Consider the following 21,799-nt stretch of genomic DNA (forward strand, 5'->3'; position numbering starts at 1 on the left):
CAATTAGTTTTGAGCACAGAAATCTTACCATTCATTTATCCTGAAAATAAAAGTGGGAGAAGGGAAAATGATTGCATTTTCATTGTCATGCTGCCAGTATTGAAATGAAGTCAGAGGGCTGCCAGAAGATCTCCTCTGATCCAAATAAGTATCATTATCATAAACATTTCAAACCTACGGGGAGAAAACCCCAGTCAAGCCTTTCAACCATGATTCTAAACATATGTATATAAACAACTAAAGAAATCATCTTCCACCATATAAAATACTTTGCCATTCAAGCTAGGCACAAAAGCTTTTTTTAAAAGGTGCTGTTGGGGAGGGATCCAGAACTGGATGAGAAAAAGCCAAGCTTGAAGATTCGCATCATCAGCCCAACATCATCACTCACAGCGACTCGGAGATATTAGAAAAAAATATTTTATATATAGAAAAGATTCTACATCAGGAATCAATTTACTTTTGCTGCTCCACAGAGCAATCATGCCCCAGGACCTGCAGCTAAATGGCTGGAGCTCACGTAACTGGAACAGCAAAGGAAGCAGCGGAGAACTTTAATGGCTTATGAAATTCAATTGAAATTGATGGTTGGAGAAGAGAAACATTTAACACCCGACCAATTTAACATCAGCCCAGGCATGTGCATGGGTCCAGACAAGTACCTGGACAAAAAAAAAGGTGGGAGCTCATTTTCCACACACACATCCGCAATCTCCGCAGGGCTCAAGGGAAGGAGAAGGACCCTCAGGCTGTAACTTAAACAATATATAAATATTTTAACACCTCTGGACCTTTTTCCACTGGAACCTTTAATAAAAAATCCATCTTTTGTGAAAATAGCAATACATTATTACAACCTGCCTCGTCCACTTCTCTGACAGATTAGAAGCCACGTTCTGCATTTCATCTTCAGCTGGAGCAGGAACCCATAAACTGTCCCTGCTATTTGAGAAGGCTTCAAATAAACTGTCTGCAGCTGATGTACTTCTCCAACACGGAGCTCTCTTGTTATGAAGCCTGTCTCTGATGAACAATAGAAAAATATTGTTGACAGGGGTGTACTTTTCCATCAACTAAAAAATATAATTTTGCAGAATATTTTCACAGCTCAGCAGAAGATGGAAATAAAGACAATATTATGACTACATAAGAAAGAAAAAATAATTCATTATAATTTGCTTATAATAGTTTTCCTGTTGGCTTTGGCTTGCTTAAATGAGGCTCTTTACTAGTTAAAGCCCCTGTCTGGCTTAGTAAATAACTTCAGGGAAAGCTCACATTACTTAAAGATTCACCTGGGTGAAGCATTCAGAATTTTGGCCGAAACACTTTAGAAGGATGCTTATTTTCACAAGGCAACAACAAGAACCACCAGGAACATCATTACTTTCATGCATTCCCAGCTGGACAGTCAGCTGGGTGCTCTGGGACACATCACCCTGACTGAGAGAGAAGGAAGAAGTTGTCAGGTCCTGGCAAGCATCATCCCTATCATTTATCAAACAACTTGAGACACACGGACACTGCTGATTTGGGAAGGATCAGAACACCAGTAAGCACCACACCAGAGCACACATCTTGTCCCCAGAGTCTCGGGGGGTGACAGTGCCCATGCAGGCACTCCACAGCCAGAGTAATGGAGCTCTCTCCGGTGTGCTGTACCACTTGATTCATGGGGAGGCTTTGATGTGCAAATTAATCATTATAACTTTTAATTGAGCTAATGTAAGCATCATATGTTGCTAATTACACAATGCAGGGGGAAAAAAAAATATTGCAAATGTATTTAACTGCTTAATCTAATCAGGACAGCAAGTTGTCGTTTAATTACAAATTGGTGTGTAGCAAGAAAGCATCTGCTGCAATTCAGGGACTCTGCCCCCAAAGCATCTCACCCATGTGCTCAGTGCCCAGCTCCACACATCTCAGCCCCAACCCCCTACCCAAGGCCATGGCATGGAACCAAGTGTCACATTGAAACCCCACCATCAGTAAAACCCTCCTGTAACCTGAATGACTGCTCTAAAAGGCAGGGGCAGAAATCTTTACAACCTTCCTCCAACTCGGTGCCTGTCAATTCACATCAGCAAGACTCAAGCAATTCTTTGGGAGCCTGGTTCCTCCATATCCTTACAGTCAAGGGGAAAGAAAAAACACAAAACATGTGAAAAAATAAAATAAAAAAAAATCAAATGAGATTACAAAACCAACCCCACCAGTTCTGGACTTTGTCATCTGAGCAAAGCCTGGAGCAAGATTTTACAATTAAATTAAAATCCCTGAATATTGGGAATTTTAATGGAGACACTGATACAGCCATGCAGCTTGGCAACATACCTGCATAATGCATTACCTTGAGAATGTATTCCTGTGAGGTGTGTGACAGTGACAATATTCCCTGGCTAACTGTACCTGAGGCAAAGAAAAACACCAGCTCACAGATAACTCCGCTGGTAATCAACTCCAGAGTTTCAGAGAGGCAAGAAAGCAAACCTCTGAAATGTTATGGCAGATACATGGTATCTAAAAAGCAAAGGCAAGCTATTTTTTTCCATGTATCGTTTTTAATTTGATACAGCCTCTATTTGTCAAAAGGAAGGGAAAACCAAATAAACCCACAAAGTTAAAAAACAAAACCAAACAAACCACAACCTCTGATCACACTAATGTGCTCCAGGTTTTGCCAGTTATCCATATTGAAGCAAAAACCTGCAGGATTTTTGTGGGTTTTTTAAACACCGGGGAGCTGATTACTGTGAAATAATCTTAGGTTTCTCCCACTAAGTGGGCAGATGGATTGCTACTTTTGCAACTCCTTTTTTTCCAGCACTGAATTCACTTGCTGGTGGGAGCCTCCATTCCAGCTCTCCCCAGCATCATTTCTCTCCCTGCTCTCCCCATCCCACTTCCCAGCCTGAGCCCAGGGCAGGAATAGTCTCTGCAGGGAGCAGGGATGTGAAGGCACCCTCAGAGCCCAAGGGTGCACCCAGACAGGGTGGCACAGCACCTCTGGTACCTGCACAGAGGGGAGGGAACAACACAAGCATTTCTGGAGCTCCACACCTGGAATTCTGTGGCACAGGAGACAGAGGGAGGTGCTACCATGGTAAGGTCTCTCCAACATCCCAGTAAACAAGCTGGAATTTAAGGGGTTTAAGTTTAAGGAAAGAAAAAGCACTGCAACCCATCTCCTGAACTGTTTTTTAAAGGATAAACTTTACAAAGTGAAAACTTGAACACTTGCTGCCAAATTTCATCCCTGCCACCAGGATGAACCCATCCGTGGTTCTAGGAGACTTCTGAACAGTCACACAGATTCTGGGTGTCCAGCCAGCAGTCACTGCACTCCCAACCCACCATTCTCACAGGCAAAACACAGCTGGTTGGAAAAGAATTTCAGAGAAGCTCCTCAGCACACCGGGATGGGAACTGCTCATCCAGAAGGTGCTTTTTAGGAACAAGTCCTCTGAACAGCCCCTGCCCAATGTGCCCGCTGTCAGGGAGCATCCCCTGCAGCCCAGGGACTGCAGCCCCTTTAAGATGAGGAACAGAAGGAGGAAATACTCAGTTTGATCCGAGGAAGTAAAAAAAAGACTCCATGAAAATCAAACTCCCAGCCTCAGGAATGACTAAGCAGAGAGCCAGGCTGGCAAAGCAGCCGGGCAGCACAGGTTCCCAGAGGCCGGTTCTGAAGGTGCTGCCCAGAAAATCCATTTCCGGGGAAACAAAACAAAATAAATAATACAGAAAACGCCCATCCAAACCTAAAAATAAGGATCCAGTTCTTTAGCAAGCCACATATACACTGTCTAAAAGGGCTGTTTATAAGCATCCTTAGCTGTCCGTCTCCCCAGCTGATGCACAGATAGCAATATATGGGTCAATAACTGTTTATCTAAAGATAGGTATCAACCCATCTCTGGTCTGCTCTCAGATAAACCTTTTACAATAGCCACTTACTTTAACCCTGAATTATCTGCCTCTGCTCATCTTCAGGGAGAGGCAGCACAACGGAAGAAGTAGCAGGCAATTCCCTGGGATCTGCAAGCTCACTTTCTAAATCAAATCAATTTTTCTAACGTAATTTGCCTAATCTAAATCACTGACCCATGCATTTTCTCACAATCCTTTGACAAGAGCTGCACCAATTGAAGCAAAACTAAAACACTTCAGCCAGACCAATTCATAGATGTCTGTGGAGGAATTCTTTCATGGCTGTAATTAATTCTTTAAGTACCACAGTGGGATGCTCTGAATTCAAACCCAGTCGAAGGAGTAATGATTATACTAATGGGAAAAGCCGTGCAGTAAATAAATGCAAGTGCCCTGCTGAAAGAGATGGTTTTCAATAGGAGACTGCCATTGAGGAGATAGATAACTGGGGTTTGGAGAGAATAACTCAGATGAGGAGGTCCCAGACACTGGAGCATGATACAATTCCCAGACCCCACACACCTAACCAGGCTGAGAATTCTGATGGAATCTGGTTGAGCTGGGGCTGCCACAGTCCGTTGCTGACCCCCTCCCTATCCAACCTGCAGCTGGAGCATCAGGAGCAGTGGGGAGAGCTACCATTTATCAGCAGCTTTTTAAGCACAAAGGAGCACAGACACACAGGAGGGTTGAAGGCTTTGCAGCTGTGGCCCAGCTGCTGGTGGCCAGTGAGGCTCAAAGCTGGGGAGTGCTCAGCCTCATAGGGACACAGCATCTTGCAGGCAAGGCCCTGACATGGGACATCTGGCCAGGGGACACGGGAAGCTCAGCTGCTGATGGACACATGGATTTGGCTGTAGGATGGCCATGGGGACTGCCCTGCAGCAAGCAAGGAGGCGTGGGGGTCAGAGGGCCTTGGGAAACCATCCAAGTTTGCTGGTTGATGTGAGAACCAAAAGCAATGACTTCTCTTTGACTTTCCTTTTTTGTTAATTGGCTAAATGCAATCAAGCCCTCTAATGCATTTAACGTGTTGGGCTGCAATATGCTCAGAGAAAAGGAGGAGGATAATTTAACTCTGGATGAGCAGGAGGCTTCAGTAAGACATAGCTGGAGCTGCACCCAGGAGCTGAGACTCCTCAAAGCCCCACAGCCCCCAGGGCTAAGGGCAGACATCAGGAATCTCATTACTCCATTCACAGAGTTGCACATGCAAAGGATTTTGTGGTGAAATAAGATGCATGACATGGACATTTAGGTTTTGTAAGGGCAGAGAGGGAGAACAGCTCCTTGGTTCAGCCCTTAAAAAGATGTCCCCAAACCCTAGGACTGCCAGGCTCTGTCACATCAGGGAGGTGATGGAGTGGGCTGTAGAGAGAACCACAAGTCCTCAGGTGTCGCCGATAATGAACTGGGAGCTTAGGCCCAGCTGTGCCCAATAATTAGGGCCTGCCCCAGCCGGAAATGGGCGGGGCTGAAGGGCAAAATAAAAGGCATGCTCCCAGAAGCAGAATGAGACAAGAGATGAAGACGCCTGAGGAGAGGGACGGCAAGAGAGCTCCGAAGAAGAGCCGAGTCCCTGAAGAGAAAGGCTCACCGCAACAGTGGGCCCTATGGGCTGGGCTGTAGGGCAGGCTTGGATTTTAGCAACAGAGGACATAAATTTCAACTGTTCATTTCTGCTTAGGACTTCCCAAAACATTTTTAATGAGCTGGTGCAAAACAAACTCAGCAAAAGAAACGAGTATTAGTCCAGCCCTTCCATACCCAAACATTGGTGCTTCTGATGCCAATGCTGGGGCAGCCCAAGAGAGCCCTGGCACCCATTCACCCACAGCAGCAGGGACATGGGCCAGAGATGCTGAGGAGTGCAACCACCAAAACAAGGCAGGGCTGAGACATGGAGGAGGAGATCACACCCAACCACTGCTTTAGCATGCAGGGAACCAGCTCAGTAGCTCCCATCCAAGGTGAGCCTTGCTCCTCAAAGAGCAGCAGGAGTACACAAGAAAATGAAAAAAAAAAAAAAGTAGAAACCATCTGTCTTCAAAAAATAACCCCAGGGCTCACTCTCACCCAACACCTCTGCTCTCCCTGCCGGCAAAGCTTCAGGCATGGGCCTGCTGGGGCCTCTCGCAGAGAGGATGGGAGAACACAGACCACATCTTCAGTGGTGCCTGCACTCTTCTCCAAAGCCCTCTGAGAGGGCTTTAGATGGAAGACTGAGGAGAAATTAACATTTGAAAAATAGGAAAAAAAAGCCCAAAAAAAAAAGCCTGAATTGCAATAAAATTCATGCCCTCTTCGGGTTTTCTTTTGCTTGTTTCTCTACTGGAGTTGAGCCTTTTTTGCACCTATACTCATCCTAATAATTTGCAGTGAGCAAAAGAGAGGAAATGAGTAACTGAGCTGCATTTAAAAAAAAAAAAAAAAAAGGAGGAAACCTTTGTATATTAATTCTCGTAGCTGACAGAGATGAGGATTTAGTAATGTTAGTAACTATGCTACTCCATTATTTCCAAACACCTTGGAGGAGAATGTCTTAGTGGGAGATGAATTAGAAAGTGTAGATAGTGGGACTGCAACTTGTGCGTAGCTTCAGAGCAAATCTATGGCTCATCACCACATGCATTTTAAGTCCTTGCCCTTTATTTACCAAGTCATCTCCAACTGTAAATGTGTTTAAATGTGTTTGCATGCCAGGCTTGGCTCCCTCTTTCAGAGTTTCCCACTTGGTGTTTAACCATTTGTCCCTGTTTTACAGATTTGCCTAGTTTGGTTTTAGACAGGTAATAAGGATGGGAAGGTGTGGACTCAGGTCACCCAATAAAGCTGGAACAAAGCAGAGAAGGAAAACCGTGGGAGGAACTCAGAAGTGGTCTAATAGGCTGGGGAAGGCTCTACCAAAGGAAGCAGCAGAAGTCCTGCTGCCTGCATCTCAGCCATGCACCAGAACAGGCTGTACCCACCAACCCTCAGAGACAGGAAAAGCAGCTGATTTGCCAACTTCTCCAGCTCTAATTCCCGTGATTCAGGGACAGCTGAGGCAGCTTTACAGAGCTGCCCTGACAGAGCTCTGCTGCTTCCCAAGAGCTTTTACCATCCTCTCCAGATGTCTCTGTTGCAGCATTTTAAAAGCTGGTGCCATTGTGTGGGTCCATGTTCCGCCCTTTCTGCATTTACCAGTCCTCCACCACCCTTCTCCTAAGAGCCTTTTAAAGTCACCCTTCAGGCTGCCAGAGCCCTGCAGAGTCAGGACACGGGCACCAAGGGCTGGTGGCTTTTGTCTTTTGCCCTACCAAGTGCCCACACCAGAGACTTGCCCCACACACACATCCAGACCAACTCATCTCAGCTTTGCTCCTTTTTCCATCCAAAAATCTGGGTACCAAAGAGCCAGCAGCTACCAAATATTTGCCCACTTTCCAATGACTTCTTGTTGCATAGAAACCTGCTCCATCTGCTCAAGGGTTCCTTTTTAGGGTGCACAGAATCTGTCTTTTTTTTTTTTTTTTTTTTTTTTTGGTGCAAATTTCAGCTTTTTCTAGAGCTGCAGCATAAATGTTTGTTTCAAGAGCTGAAGCACCCATTAAGCACCCTTCCTTCCCCAGCGTGGCAAAGGTCTTGCTGCTAAGCAAAAGCTGCAGCTAATTGACAGCAGCAGCTAAACCCAGAGATAAAACAGTTGTGCCTGCCACTCATGCAAACAGCTGGCTTCAGCAGCCCAGCTGCTAAATAATGTAAAATAGTTCATTTTCCTAATTCGGGGAAGAACCTTTTTGAAGGGAATGGAAATCTGGTACTACAGAGCCATGCCCCAGATCGTTTCTGCGTCTGAAAAATCTAACATTGCTCAAAAAATTCATAAGTAACATAAACCCTGTTCCTTCCACTACTCTCCCAGAGTTTTTCTCTCAGAAAAACTGGATTTAAATCACCTGCTGGAAGGTTTCTTACAAGGCCCACAAGCAGCTAAGGTGCACCAGCCCTCTGAACTTAACAAGGAATAAATCTCTGCTTTGCCACCTGTTTTTGAGATGTTCTCATTCAAGCAAAACAAAAAAAAAACAAACCCAAAACAAACAAAACCCCCCAAAGATATCTGCATCTCTAATTTAATTTTACGAAGGATTTTATTTCTTGGGTAATAAGGATGCCATTCCCCAAATGTCTAGCAGAAACGTTTTTCCTCCCCAGGTCAGTTCCCCCTGGAGCTCCCTCAGCAGATGACCAAACTCTCCCAGCTTTGTGTCTTTAGGGAACGTGCTACCCTGAGGCCTAAATGGTCTTGAGATAGGGACAGCTGCTTGGCAGGAGGCATCATCTCCCACAATCCAGGGGCTGTTCCCAGTGGGAACACCATCTTTAGAGCCTCTTGAGCCACTTGGCTTGGCCAGAATAAGGATTTTGGTCCCTGCTTCTCCATTTAGCCTCAGCTTGAATTACATCAGTGGAATTTTTCCAGCATTTCTTCCCATCTAGGGCAACTCTGGGGCACTATCACTGATGCCCAGCTAGAGCTGGCTAACAGGGGTAGGTTTATCCCCCCCCCTCTCTCCATAACCATCCCTCTGCTCCCTGTGCAGTTTTTAACCCCAGAGCAGCACAATGACTTGAGACAGGAGGACAGGGCCACACCAAAGCCCCAAGCACCCTCTTCCCAAAATGTAGCCCCCTTGAAGCCCATTTTACTGCTGTTGCAGGTCTCCTCCTCCATCAGAGGGGAAGCAATGGGGCAGAGCAGCTCTGGAGGGTCACTTGGTGCAGGCACAGGGAGCTGAGCAGAGCTGGTTTGGCAGAGTTTCCAATTATCCTGCTCAGCAGCAGACCAGAGCCTCATGGAAACTCCTCTGCTCCTGGCTATCTCCTCCAGGTACCATTTTGTTTCACTACCTACTACCAGAACCATTAAAAAAACCAAGCAAACAAACAAAAAAACGCAGTAAAAAAATGCTACACTTCATGTTTTTCCTTTCCTTGCCTGGAGTTGCAGGAGACAACCTAGGATGTAATCACCACTTCTAAATCTCCTATGACAGGCAAATTGATCAAGTGGGGAGACTAGCTTGCTTTTAAACTTGAACAAACTGATTTTCCATGAAAGATGGTGTTTACATTGCCTCTCAATAGCCTGCTGAAATATGCATACCTCTTGCCATTTCATCTCAATCAAAATTTGGGAAGAAAAAGGAATTTGGGGGAAAAAAAAAAAAAAAAAAAGAAGGAGAAAAGTAACTGTGCTCAAATCTGGAACACATCATAAATTCATGAAGCTTTCTGAATGCTGTTAGAAACAAACATGTTTATATAAACAAGGAAAAGCTGGGAGTGTGCTGCAAGACAATTTTTGCATAGCATGGAAGAAAAGTTAATATTTACTCTGGAAGCTGAGACTGAGTCCATTGTGCAAGATACCACACAAAGAGGGAAGCCCAAGTCCTTCCACATGGAATTTACGTATCACAGACACCCCGAGCAGCACTTGCATGGAAATACCCAGGGAAAAGCAGCCACCCAGCAGCCCCCATCCACACCCCGAGTTATCTCAGAGGGGTTTTTTTGCTTGTGATTTCTGCCTGCCCATCCTCAGGCAGGAACAGCTGCTTCTGAAATGCCAGCTGGGAAATTCCCGACAGCACAAAATCCAAGCATCTTCCACGACATCTACAGCACCATGTGGTAACTCACACTCCCCAGCATCCCTGGAGTTGGATTTGACAGCCCTGGTGAGGAAAGCATCTCCCATATACCTCCTGGTGCCAGCACATCAGCTGAGCCACTCCTGACAGGGCTAAGTGCTAATGCTACCCCAACAAATCAAGTCACTGCTTGTCATTGACAAACATTAGTTACATTTAGGAGGGGAGACTAGGGTGGGAATCGAGTTCAGGGAATTTTATTTGTTGAGCTGGCAGTATTGGTTTCCATGGGATGGCTTCTTATGCACTGGAATGTTTATTAAGGCCAAAAAAATTTCATTTTGTTTGCTTCCCACAGTACATAGGAGATTGGCACCTCCCCTTTGCTCCCTGGTCACACCTCCAAGACAGGGCAGGTTTGCAACCACCTACACAACCTGGGTGAAGCCAGCATGAAAAAACCCTCATGGTCTGAACCAGCCTCAACCACTGAGGTGGGAAAGAGCAGCACCATGAGCTGCCAGAACCCAACACCACGAGTAACAACACCCTTCACATCTTCCCCTCCTGGGACAGCAGCAGCCCAGGGCTATGGAGCAGCCCAGCTTCAAACCATGTTTCTGAAGAGCTACAGAGGGCAGGAGGACCCTGACTTCTTGTGGGATTACCAGGGTGGAAATCACCACCCCTCAGGCACAACTAGCAAAACCCTACATAGCCTAAAACACTGCAGAGCCCAAATCCCTGCCATGCTCCACGCTTGCGCATCCCTTTCCAGGCTCTTTGAGACAAGGGAGTCCTTGCCCAGAGATGCAGCACACACCAGACATCTGCCTGGGATCTAAAAGCAGACCAAATCCATGATGGCAAACCCATCACAGCAATTAAATAAAAAACGATGTCATCTCTGGCTCAGGAACCCACGCCCGATCCAAAATTTCACCCCGAGACACAGGCTGTGTCCTGGTCTCTGTGACCCTCTGCTCTCATCTCCTACAGCTGCTCCTGGGTTTGTACCTTCCTCACCTCACTAAGCTGCTTTAAACTCAGAGATAAGTGGGCTTGGAATGAGAGCCTTGGAGCTCCTATCATTCCCAGTAATAAAATACAGCAAATTAATTGTGCTTTATTGATTTTTATTTTTTTAATGTAACTATTTTGGCATTCAAACCTCACGAGACTCTATTGATCCATGTCAGAGTCTGCAGCTCTGCGACCAAGCCTGACAAATTGTAGAAAATTATCAAAAACCAAAAGCAGTGAGTGATGTGGACTTCCCCATTTCAAAAATACAAAGGAGGCTGCAGCATCAGTGACAGGGTATCTTTTAAGTGAAAAATGCTGTGCAGAGCAAGCCACAGAGTTGCCTCCTGCATTCCCAGATAGCCCAACACCAATCCCAGTAGCAATGCATAAATCCAGAGCAGCTTCACTGACTTCAGAGGAGCTGCTGTAGATTTATACTGATGGGAAGTAAAATCAGAATATCTGAAATATATTGCTCTAATGGATGCTGGAGCAAGAGGCAATGTAATAATTTCAGACTTCTCCCGCCACCTTGCCATCCCCTAAATCATATCAATTTGGATGCTCATTGTACAAAATATTGAGATATGCACTAATGTGGGGAAAATGGAGGTTATTTCAACAGTTTGTGTGACCAAATTCTGCAAATCTGTTGCACAGTAGATGATACAGGTCTTTCATTTTTGTTCCTGAAGAGCCCCTGCATAAAAAGTGCCTCTATATTACATAGAGTGATACAGAGACAAGCAATAAAATAAGCATAATATCTCTCCACCCACACCTCCCTGCAGCCAGAGTCTAAAAGCAACTTACAGGTCCTTCCCCACCACAGCCCAAGCACATTTTCCAAGGGCTGAAGTAGCTGTTGAGGGTTTGGTCACTGAGCTCTGGCAGCAGTGAGCCCCAGGTTCCCACTCCTGCTCTGGGGTGCGCGGTGCTGCTCAGACACAAGGCAGGGGAGAGACTCACTGAAATTGCACCAGGCAGGAAAACAAAACATTCAGGTAGTTCATCCAGGTCATTCACAGGATACCTTTTCACGTAACCTTGGAGACATCGCCGCCGCCACCAGCGAGGAAAGCAGCCAAAAACCCTGCCTGGATGCCAGCAACAAACCGGGACCTGCTGCCAGCAAGAGACATCCTCAAGCTCGGCATGAGCGGCCTTCGGCTGCCAAACACCCCCCCATACCCCCCCTCTCTGCTCCCAGCCACATCCACGCCAGCAGCCGGGCCGCCAGAGACCCGGGGACAGGAGAGTGATCTCTTAATTGGACCTTCCCAAAGCTGTTTAGGGGACCTGTCTGATGGGAGAACAAATGCCACCTTCTTTGCAGATGCTGGAGGAACCCAGCCTGGTGCACCTCCGGTCCCTGAAATGCAGCCTGCCCGGAGCTGGCTACAGCAAGAGAGAAAGCAAATAAATAGAGAAAAATGGCAAGTGCCCAAGACCACCGTCTGTGTGAGCCCAGAGCTTTGCAGAGATGGCAGCACCGCGGCATGACTCATGCAGGTGCCTCTCCTGTCTTCAACCCAAACCAAAATGTGGTTCCTTAACCCCAGCAATCCAGAGGAGAAGTGACCCGGAGCCCAGTCAGCACAGCCCTGGGCACTGCCACCACTCTCCTCTTTCAGAAGAAGCTTCCCCAGATCCCAAACCTCCCCTCCACAGGCAGATGTTGCTGCAGCCCACAGAAGGGGTGAGTCAGGGCAAGGGCAGAGCTCCTCTACAAAACCAAAGGGATGCTACAGCCTAGAGAGACACAGGCTGGGGACCGATTGACAGCTTGAGTTGAAAGCAAGTTTCCAATGCACACATTGTGCAGGGAGGCATTGGGAGAGCAGGGGAGAGGGATGGGGATGAGGATGACTGTAGGTTTGCAGCCACAAACTGTTTCAAAGCGGGTTTCCATATGTTTAAGCACTCAGAGCGCTGGAAGAATTACACCCACAGCCCAATCTCACCATGGTAGCTACCCACACAGGAGGAGACAGGAGAGGGGAATATAAGAGAAAAAATTATCATTAATGTGTCAAAGCAATACAGGGAAAAAAAACCAAAAACCCACCATAAACCTTCTCCTTTGCTGCTCTTAACTCCACAACTAAATGAAAAGCCATGGCTGGTCTGGGGCAGTTCAGACCCACAGGCAGCCCGTGCTCTGTCAGTGCCTCACTCTCTAAGACCTGCACCCCATTTTCAGTGCCCTGCAACCCAACCCTTGCACACCCCCCTCCCCCTGTCCTGTGTTTCCAATTTGCAGATACCCGGGGGTAAAAAGGGAACCGTAGGGCAGGAGCAAGCTGAGCCCTTTAGGGTAAGCAGAGCAATGACCCCCTCATGCATGTGTCCCCAAGCCTGATGCCTCCTTTCTCGCGTCTCATTCCAGTTGTCCCTGCAGGGACCTTTCCCGAAACACCTCCCTACCGCAAGGCATTGTCAGTGCCCTCCCCAGGAACCACAGCCGCTGCTCTTACCCCTCCCCGCCGGGTCACTCCTTTTTCACCCCAAATCCTTGCATTCTGGCATAATACCTAAAGCCCCAGTGAAGTTTCCCCAGCAGCTCAGGCTCCCGTGTTCAGCCAAACGCGAGCACCCTCCTGAGCAGCCGTAACGGCAAATCGCTGAGCAACTTCAGCACTGATGCACCTTAATTAATTTGTTTTTAACAACCCCTATTTACTAAGAGCAACATCTGCCAGAGAGCTCACACGAGCGAAAGGAAGAAAACGTGCCAGGGAGAGAAGTCCAGCAAAAGACTAGGGGCAGCGCGGGGCTGTGCCAGCCAGGGGGGGTCAGCCCTTCCCCCGCAAACGGGACCCAAAAAACGACTCCTGAGTTCAGCTGAAAGGGTGTGGGGAGAAAGGGGTGAAAAATTAAAGCAAAACAGGGCTTTGCTCCAAAGCGGATTCTGCCAAGCCGCTGGCGCGCTGCCGAACCCACCTCAGCTCATCTAGGGGCCTGATCCTGCTCCCCGCCAGCCTAAGGCTACCCAATTCCCCTTAAAATTGAGCGCAGGAAAAGCGGCACAAGTATTATGTCACCGAAGAGATTTATGTTCCTGTATATCTTTTACCCCCACCCACTCAAGGATAACCAGGGGGAGCAGCAGGGAGAACCGCGATGTCCCTCTGAGAAGCCCCAAGCCCTGCAACCCCTCCCCGGCCCCAGCCCTCCGAGAAGCCGAAACTTTCCCTTTTTCCCCCTAAAGCGGCAGAGACCCGCGGGCAGCCTCCCCTCACCGGAGGGACTGTGGAGGCAGCCGGGGGGTTGCTGTGGTGGAGATGGATGGGGATAACTGTGCGCCCAAGAGAGGTGCAAGTGTGTGCGTCCCATCCTCGGGCGCGCAGGGCAGCGCTAAGTGCGCAGGAAGCGGGGGTGTCCCTGCCGCCCTCGCGTCCACGTCTGCCGGAGGGCTGCGAAGAGGACGTCGGTCATAAATTAAATTTAAAATAAAAAAAAAAAGGGGGGGGGGAAAGAATAAAACAAATAAAAAGAGTTTTTTAAAAATTACAAACAAACAGGGTCTCAGGGTCGCGGCGGCGGCACTGGGAGTTACCTCGGCAAAGGAGCAGCAGCGGCGCCAGGAGCAGCGCGGGGCCCCGGGAGAGCATCCTCTTTGTTCCATGCCCAGAAGTAGTCATGGTGCTGATTTATTTGGAGAGGGGCGGCTGAACGGGGCGGGGGGGGGGGGGAAGGGGGGGAGGTGGGGGTGTCTCGGCTGAGCCGGTAACCACTCCCCCCGCGCCCGCCCTCTCCCCTCCGTTGCGCGGCTCCGCCTGCCCGGCAGCGGCGGGGCCCCGCGGTGGGGGTTTGGCGAGGGGGGTGTCCCCTCTCCCCGCCGGCCCCGCTCTCACCACCGCCCCCACCGCATCGCCGCCTTGGGGAGGGGGGGGCAGCCAGCACCGCCCCCGCCCGCCGCGGCAGCAGCCGCAGCCCTCCCCCGGGCGGGCGGGCGCGGTGCCGGGGGCTGCAGCGGTACCGATGGACGGGCCAGGGCTGGACCAGGCGGGGGGCGGTGTCGTCGGGCTCACCTGCGGGGGGGAGGGTCAGAGCGGTGAGGAGGGGGGGGGGGTTGAGCGGGGCCGCCCCTTTGCGCCCCGGGAAGGGCCGCGCTGCACCGGACACAGGAGCCCTGGGGTGAGTGCAGGTGCACCCCGTCCTCACTCTTGTTGGCCGCCCGGAAAAGTTTATCGCCCCCTGGTGGGGTCGGACCCACCCGAGGCCCGTGGATCCCGAGGTCAGAGCGGAACCCCGGAGTGGGGGGGGTTGGAAGTGGGGTCCCTGGGCGGCCGCGGAGCGACGGGAAGAGCGCGGGTCCCCCCTCGCGGCCGCCGCCGTCACTGCGCGGGGTTGGATAATGGGGGGGGAATTTATACCGGGTGCGGGGATCGTACCGGGGTGCGCACCGCGGGTTTGCACAGGGCAGCCGGAAAGGTGCACAAAGCCGCTTGCGAAGGGACGGGAAAAGCGGTTTGGGAAGAGCCTTGCAAAGGGGAGCGCGGAGGGGGCTGAAGGATCCGTGGAAGGAACGCAGAGAGGAATTTGCAAAGGACGTACCGAAAAGTGCGCGGTGGCCGCGCAAGTTGCGCCGGTGATGGGACACAAGCGAGCTGCAAGTACCTGCCCCGGCTTAAGTGGCGTTTTAATTAGGAAGCCAAGTGTTGCACGTAGACCCCTACCCTTAAATACCAAAATAAGCCACAGCTGGAACCAATTTTTCGCTGCAAATTAGCTCAGCCCTTTAGGAGCCGCGAGCTGTTTGTGTTTGCTATAAAAACAGGGAGGTAGGAAAAAAAAAAAAAAAAAAAAAAAAAAAAAAGGAAAAAACCCAAAAAACATCCCCTTGGGTACTTCTGCAGTTTTGAAAACATGCCTCTGAGTCTGATTTTTTTTTCCCTTCCCTGCACAAACAAGCTTTTATGTAGTACTTGCTGTAATCTTGTTTGCCTCCATAACCACTCCTATGAATGTCATAAAAAATTTAAGTCTAGTATTTTACCACTCCGCACAAACAGAACCATGATTAAATGCTTATCTCCCGGGTAGGGAAACGTTTTACAGTGGCATGCGAGCCAGGCACACAGCAACAAACTCAGGCTGGAATAACTGGACCTACACAGGTAGGAAAAAAAAATACAAAACACAAGAGAACCCAAAGATTTGGTTTCCTTAAAGAAGGTAAAACTAATAAAATGCAACAGGATAATAAATGTCAGTTGCCTGAGTTTGTACAATTCATCCAAGCTTCTGTTTTCTGTAGAGGCTGCTGAGCTATTTCAATGCTCCAGAGCTGGCTCTGAACATGGCTTATCTTCTGTTTTTTTCTGCAAAAAGAGAGGAGCAAAATCAAAGTGAGGAGATACTTCTCTGCCACCCAGAGCCTGATGGTGCCATAATCTGGGTCTCCCATGAGTGATCCTCAAAATAATTATTTTCCCAAAGGAGATTTTATGTTATTCCAGCAGGATGTTGCTATACTTTTTGTGCTGGTGTGACTTTGGGCACAGAGGCACCTGGCTTAGACTTGAAAGACTTTGCAACTTTAGGGGATGCTGTTGGGTTTTTACATGACTCAAATATCAGAAGACTGAAAAAAAGGACCCCAAGTGTTCCCTCCACTGGTGTTTAATCCCCGTGTGAAAGAATTACATGGAACTACCCTATGAGGTGTGGTGCAGGATTTGAAAGCACCCCACAGCTTCTACCACTTCAACACTTGTGGCCAAGCTTGTTAGATCAGCACTTATAATAAAGGTTTGACAGAGCTAAAAACAGTTAAGGGATTAAAAATAATAAAAAGCAACCAAAATTTGTCCTAAAACTGCTGTTCCAGGGATCACTGCAGCAGCTTGTGAATCCAGGTCATACTCTGCAAACAATTTTGGATGAAGGAAGCAAATGGTAACATCTAAATTTTGTTGGTACTTTTGAGTGGAAACATTTGGATTTTGTATGTTAAGCACCTTTGGAAATTGACCTTATTTAGTTAGTTTTAAGTACAAAGGAGATCAGAAGCAAAACTCATGGAAGTTTCTGCCAGCAGCCCCACCCTCTATCTGCTCCCTGGGTTTTTATCCTCTGCTTAGACAAAATGAGCAGAGAAATCATCCCAGTCCCTGTTTTCTGGGTGGGGAAGCATGTCAGCACTGCTATTTCAGGCTACTTTGAAGAAACCCAAGCCTCATGAGCTCTCCTTCCCCCACCATAGGAACTTCACCACCAGCTTGCCACATGGCACCCCTAAAACTCCAAACAGGATCCCCAGGGGATCTGCTCTGCTCCCCAGCAGCTGCAGAGGGAGAAACCCAAGGGCCAGGTGTGGGGACAGCCCAGGTGATGGAGACAAGGGACACATCCATGCAGGAGACCCATGAGCAAGGCAAGAACTGAATCAGGGAAGTATTTTTTGCTTTTAATCATTTTCTCATTCTCTCATTATCCTAAAAGCCTCTTCCCAGAGGTGGAGGGGGCTTCACTCACCAGAAGGGAGCTGGTTAATCACTCCCAGGAGGGAAAGCACAGAGTGCTGGAAATTGTGGTGCCCCCCTGCAGCCAAGAACCTGCAGAGACTGAAAGGTGATGAATTGCCATAATTTCTGTTCCGTCTTTCGCCTGGGTTTAATTAAGTTGGTTTAAGACAGGTCTGAGAGGGAGACTGGGTGATTTCTCTCAGTGAAACTTAAAACTCCCGTATGGATGCTCAGCAAAACCCACACCTGTGTGCTGGGTTGCCATGCCCCATGCCTGGCAGCTGCCTGCAGCTGTAATTTACCAGCTGCACCAGCCCAGCTCCTACCCTACCCTTCCCAAAATGCCAGAAACTGTCCCCCAACACTGCCACTGATGCCCAGAGACACTGCTGCACAAGGACAGGCTTGTACAGACACCTGCTGCTGCTGCAGAAGGGTTTTGCTTGGCTGCTGTCACTGGACTGGGACCAGTTTGGCAGGAGCAGGCAGGCAGGCCCCAGCCCTGTCTTCCAGCACTTGCTCTACAAAAGGACCAAATTCCTCTTTGGATGCTGTGAGCCCAGGAGCAAGAGTCACTACACACCAGTGTGTCATGCCAGCATGGAAAGGAGAAAAAATAAAGTGGAACAAGTTAATCTCAGGTGAACCAGTTGCTCCATCCCTGATCTCTGCTCACTAGAAGGCCTTTTTCAAGGTACTGATTAAATTTCAGAGAAGAGCAGCCCTGGCTTTTGGATGCAGAGGTCAGAGGAAGGGTCAGGGCAGGGTCTGATGTGGCTCCCATTTCCATCAGCAGAAATTTCCCTACTCACCTCAGGGCAAGAAGGACTGGGGTCCACCTCTGTTCTTCAGGCTTTGGGGGAACAGGCAGATTATTGGGGGCAGACCTGCATATCCTTGACAAGAGCAACTTCCATTACATCCTTACTGGGGCAAATTCTTACCCTATCCACAAACCTCAGCAGGCACAGGATGGACAAGGGGGGTGCTGGATGTGGCCCCTCTCTGGGTGCTGGCAGGGATCTGCAATAACCTCCTACAGGTACTTAACATTTCCTAAGCTCCTGAGCTACTTCTCAGAAGCCAACTGAAGAACTTTAAGAAAACAACAGGAGCCCAAGGCCCCGTGGAAATCTGTATTATTTGTTATTCTCTTTCATCCTTTATTATTCTTCCTTTTTTTTTTTACCTAATAGCCAAATAATGAAAAAAACTCTTTAAGGAAATAATTGTGTACAAAGAAAATCAGTTGGTTGCCATGTAGATGCAGTTATTTGTGTTATTATGAGAAACCTGACTTTTGCCCTTAGCTTTCTTAAATAAAGAGAAATTATCTTGTACCTTGTTTTGGTTCATCATTTTCAGGTGCCTTTGAACTGATCAAAACACTCACTCCCATACCTCTGGTGAACTCAGGGCTGGTCCATCACCTGGCTTTCATTCACCATCTCCAGCTTGCAAAGAGAAGTCCCAACTCTTCCTTTTCTTAAAAATCTTCTACTGACCTCCCAGCAGCCACCAAACCCCAATCACAGGGATGGCTCAGCTCTCCTGCTCAGAGCTGTGCTGCCTGGAAACACGATGGAGGGAAGATCTTCAGTAATATTTTTGGGTCTGTCCACAACCATGGACCCAAATATAGACCCAACCAGAGATGTTGGGGCTGCAGCCATTTAGTCTTACTCCAGGTTCAATCCGGGTACCCTCTGTGCTTTGAATTCTTCCTGCAAAGCAAAGGAACACTTCTGGGGGAACATCACACCCCACTGCAGGCCACAGGGACAGGAGGGACACAGCCATGGATGGAGCAAAGGCCCTGGAGGAGGAGCTCAGCCCCCAAGACCACATGAAACTGTGGTCAGCCAATGCACCTGCATTCCTCAAGCATTCAAGACTTGGTGTTCCATGGGAAATTAAACCAACCACAAAAAATCCAGTGTTTTCCATGGAGGTCACAGCTGGGAAAGTTCTCAGCTAACTCCATCACCAAAGAGTTGCTAAAAACAGGAGCCACACAAAGCTCTGTGCCTGCCAGCTCATTAAAACAGTCTTTGTGCTCCAGAAACGCATATAAAAGACGCACACGGGACCTGTCATTCTTGCAGAGTTCTTCTCTTATGTTTGCTCATGCTTAGCTAAACTCAGAAATGCCCAAAGCTGTCAAAGGGGATGGTTCAAAGGCAGCCCCGAGACAGAAGGGGAGCGAGCGGGCGCCCGGGAAGCTGCGCTGATCCAAGGAGGGGACTCGCCTGTTTCTCCCCCCTCTTCCCAAGCACAGCTCCTGCTGCAGCTTTGAAGACCTGTCACCTGTGCTGCTGCTTTGCTTCAGCATTTAAACAGAGAGATTCTTGCTCAGAATATTCATCTGTTCTTTTTAAACCAGGCTGCCCACCCTTTGCCTCCCAGCACTGCATTGGGATCTCAGGGCAGGAGCGCTTCAGAGCCTCCAGTAAAGCAAAGGGGAGGTGACCCAGGCCAGGACCTCATCCCCACCCCAGGCCATCACCTGGATAAAAAATGAGGGCTTTTTTACAGTATGGGTGCCAAGAAGGCTGCATCCACCAGGAGCTTTAGAAATCCAGATCTGTCTTTCTAACGAAAGGAAAGGGATTTGCCCCATGAGCGCTACAATAATTAATGGATGTTATGACTGCAACTACTTGAATCAAATGGAAAGCCATGTCTCATGCCACATTTCACAATTTTAACAGCTTATTACAAGCCTGTTGGTATCTGCCCTTGCCTGATTTACGCCCAGGAGGAGTAAAACTAATATAAAGTAAGCAAAGTAAGTTAGGAACAGAGATGCTCTTAACATGACACGTCTGAGCACAGCCCTCTCCTGGCAACAGATCCTGCTGCTCTCTGAAGGGGAAAAGCCCAGCAGGTACCAGGAGAAGGCCCAAAGGCACAAAGCCAGACATAACCCAGCCCCAGGGCCTGTTCCTTTGTGCCCCGTGTCCCCTGTGGCATGCAGGAAGTGTTTTCCACAGGACACCCCTGTGCACAGCAGAGATGTCCCTGGCTCCCCTCGGCAAGGCCACAGGTCAGGGTCTAGAGAAAGGGTTGAAAACCTCCATCGGGATGCACTGGAAGTAAAAGCAGGTTTCTGCAGCAGCCCCAGATGCAGGCAGTAACTCCGGGTGCGTTCATTAAGCCGAACAATACCTTTGGATGTTTGAAGAAGTGATGGAGCTGCCTGTGGCTTGAAAGGCAGAGGTGTGAATTTTCTCCCGGTCTCTGCTCTCGGCATCTCTAATCTCACCCCCTCCGGCGAGCCGAGTGCCGACAGCCCCCAGGTCCCGGCTGATAAACACAACTAATTAGAGAGCATCAAAGGAGGGGCTGCAGAGCAAAAAGCAACGGTGGGCGCACTGGCTGTGGAAAGGGAATGTGCCTTTTGGATAGACTCATTCCTTGCCCCTTTCCTACATGGAACGAGGTCCCTGGCTGAAATTCAGTAGATCCCCAAACTCATCTGTCTGCCAGGGATGAGTTTGGTAGACAATTTGCAAGATTTTTTCAGCACAGATTTAGGTTGGCACACAGCTTCAGTGGCCCATAAGACTTGCCATTGCAGCAGCATTTTATTGTCTTCCCAGTAGTCTCTGGGATGGCTTAGTATTTTATCCTGTTTTTATCAGCCAGCTGCAAGACAAAAATCTCAGAAATCAGTCTGGGGCTGAGCCCTACTAATGCCACCACTGAAAGTTTTCTGGGCTAGCCAGAACTGTGCTGCTCATCCCTGTGATTGAGATGTGATGCACATGACATGCAGGAGGAATTATTCCTACCAAATAATTCATCCTGCCTGTGTTAGCTTTTGGGAGAGGTTGAAACAAATCCACTAGACCATCCAAGCCAAGAGCTTCTGCTAAGCAGCTACTTAAAAGGAGCAGATCTGAAAGCTATGTGGTGAAAGGGAAGTCAAGCAAAACAAAGAAAGCTCAGGGTTTTTAAAAAAAAATTTAAAAATCACAGCAAAAACAGCTGCTCTGCAGGGCTGATGTGGCCAAACCCATCCATCTGCCAGTGGCCCAAACTAGAGTTTGCACAGCAGAGGCAGCACAGCAGGATGTGATGCTCAAGTGTTTTTGCAAGGTGTCCTAAAACCAGATTTCTCTGGGATTCAGAGGAGATAAACAGGCATTAGGCCAGAGCCTACCTCCCCCTTGGCAGCTCCAGTGACATGTTTTATTCTGCAGGACAAGGACTTGGACTGCTGGCCCTGCTCAGCTGCTGGTGTCTTTTAAGCCTGGGCTGCACATCTTGAACTACTCAGAGCAACAGGATTGATTTTTGTTACTGCTTTCATAAATGAGTGGGAAATTTCCACTAGTTAGCTCAGAGACACTCTGAATATTTATATTATTGTTCACCAATTGGAAAAAAAAAAAAAAGTGCTATAAACGAACATATTTGGTGACCCAATTTGAGTGGTTCATTACAATTAGATCAAGCTAATTGCCAGTCTTGTGTTTCATTTGGCAACTTGTTAAGCCAATTGAACAAAATAAAACTAATGAACAATTATAATGAAGTTTATAATTAGACCATTGGAAAAACTCTGTGTAGGAATATTTGAGGCATAATGAATGTTCAGAAGATTTGAGGGAGGAATGGGAGTGTCAGTAAATCATGGCATTCCCACCAAAAAGCTTCTCAGAATTTTCAGTTCTTGGCATGTTAACTATTCCTAAATTAAGTCAGCCTGGTGCTCTCTTAACT

The 21,799-nt window shown here is 48.2% G+C and overlaps 2 protein-coding genes across 2 annotated transcripts in view; both read right to left on the reverse strand.

Annotated features, from left to right (window-relative positions):
• The window catches only part of TMEM132B (transmembrane protein 132B), a 217,246-nt gene extending 202,801 nt beyond the window's left edge, over window positions 1–14,445 (reverse strand). Inside the window, exon 1 of the mRNA XM_071763705.1 lies at window positions 14,158–14,445. Coding sequence (XP_071619806.1) covers window positions 14,158–14,242 — 85 coding nt within the window. The 5' untranslated portion in view covers window positions 14,243–14,445. The remainder of the gene's footprint in view (window positions 1–14,157) is intronic.
• AACS (acetoacetyl-CoA synthetase) overlaps window positions 1–21,799 on the reverse strand; it is a 103,673-nt gene that overhangs the window by 39,056 nt on the left and 42,818 nt on the right. The window lies entirely within an intron of this gene.

This window comes from Heliangelus exortis, chromosome 19 (assembly GCF_036169615.1).
Source record: "Heliangelus exortis chromosome 19, bHelExo1.hap1, whole genome shotgun sequence".
Taxonomy (NCBI): Eukaryota; Metazoa; Chordata; class Aves; order Apodiformes; family Trochilidae; genus Heliangelus; species Heliangelus exortis.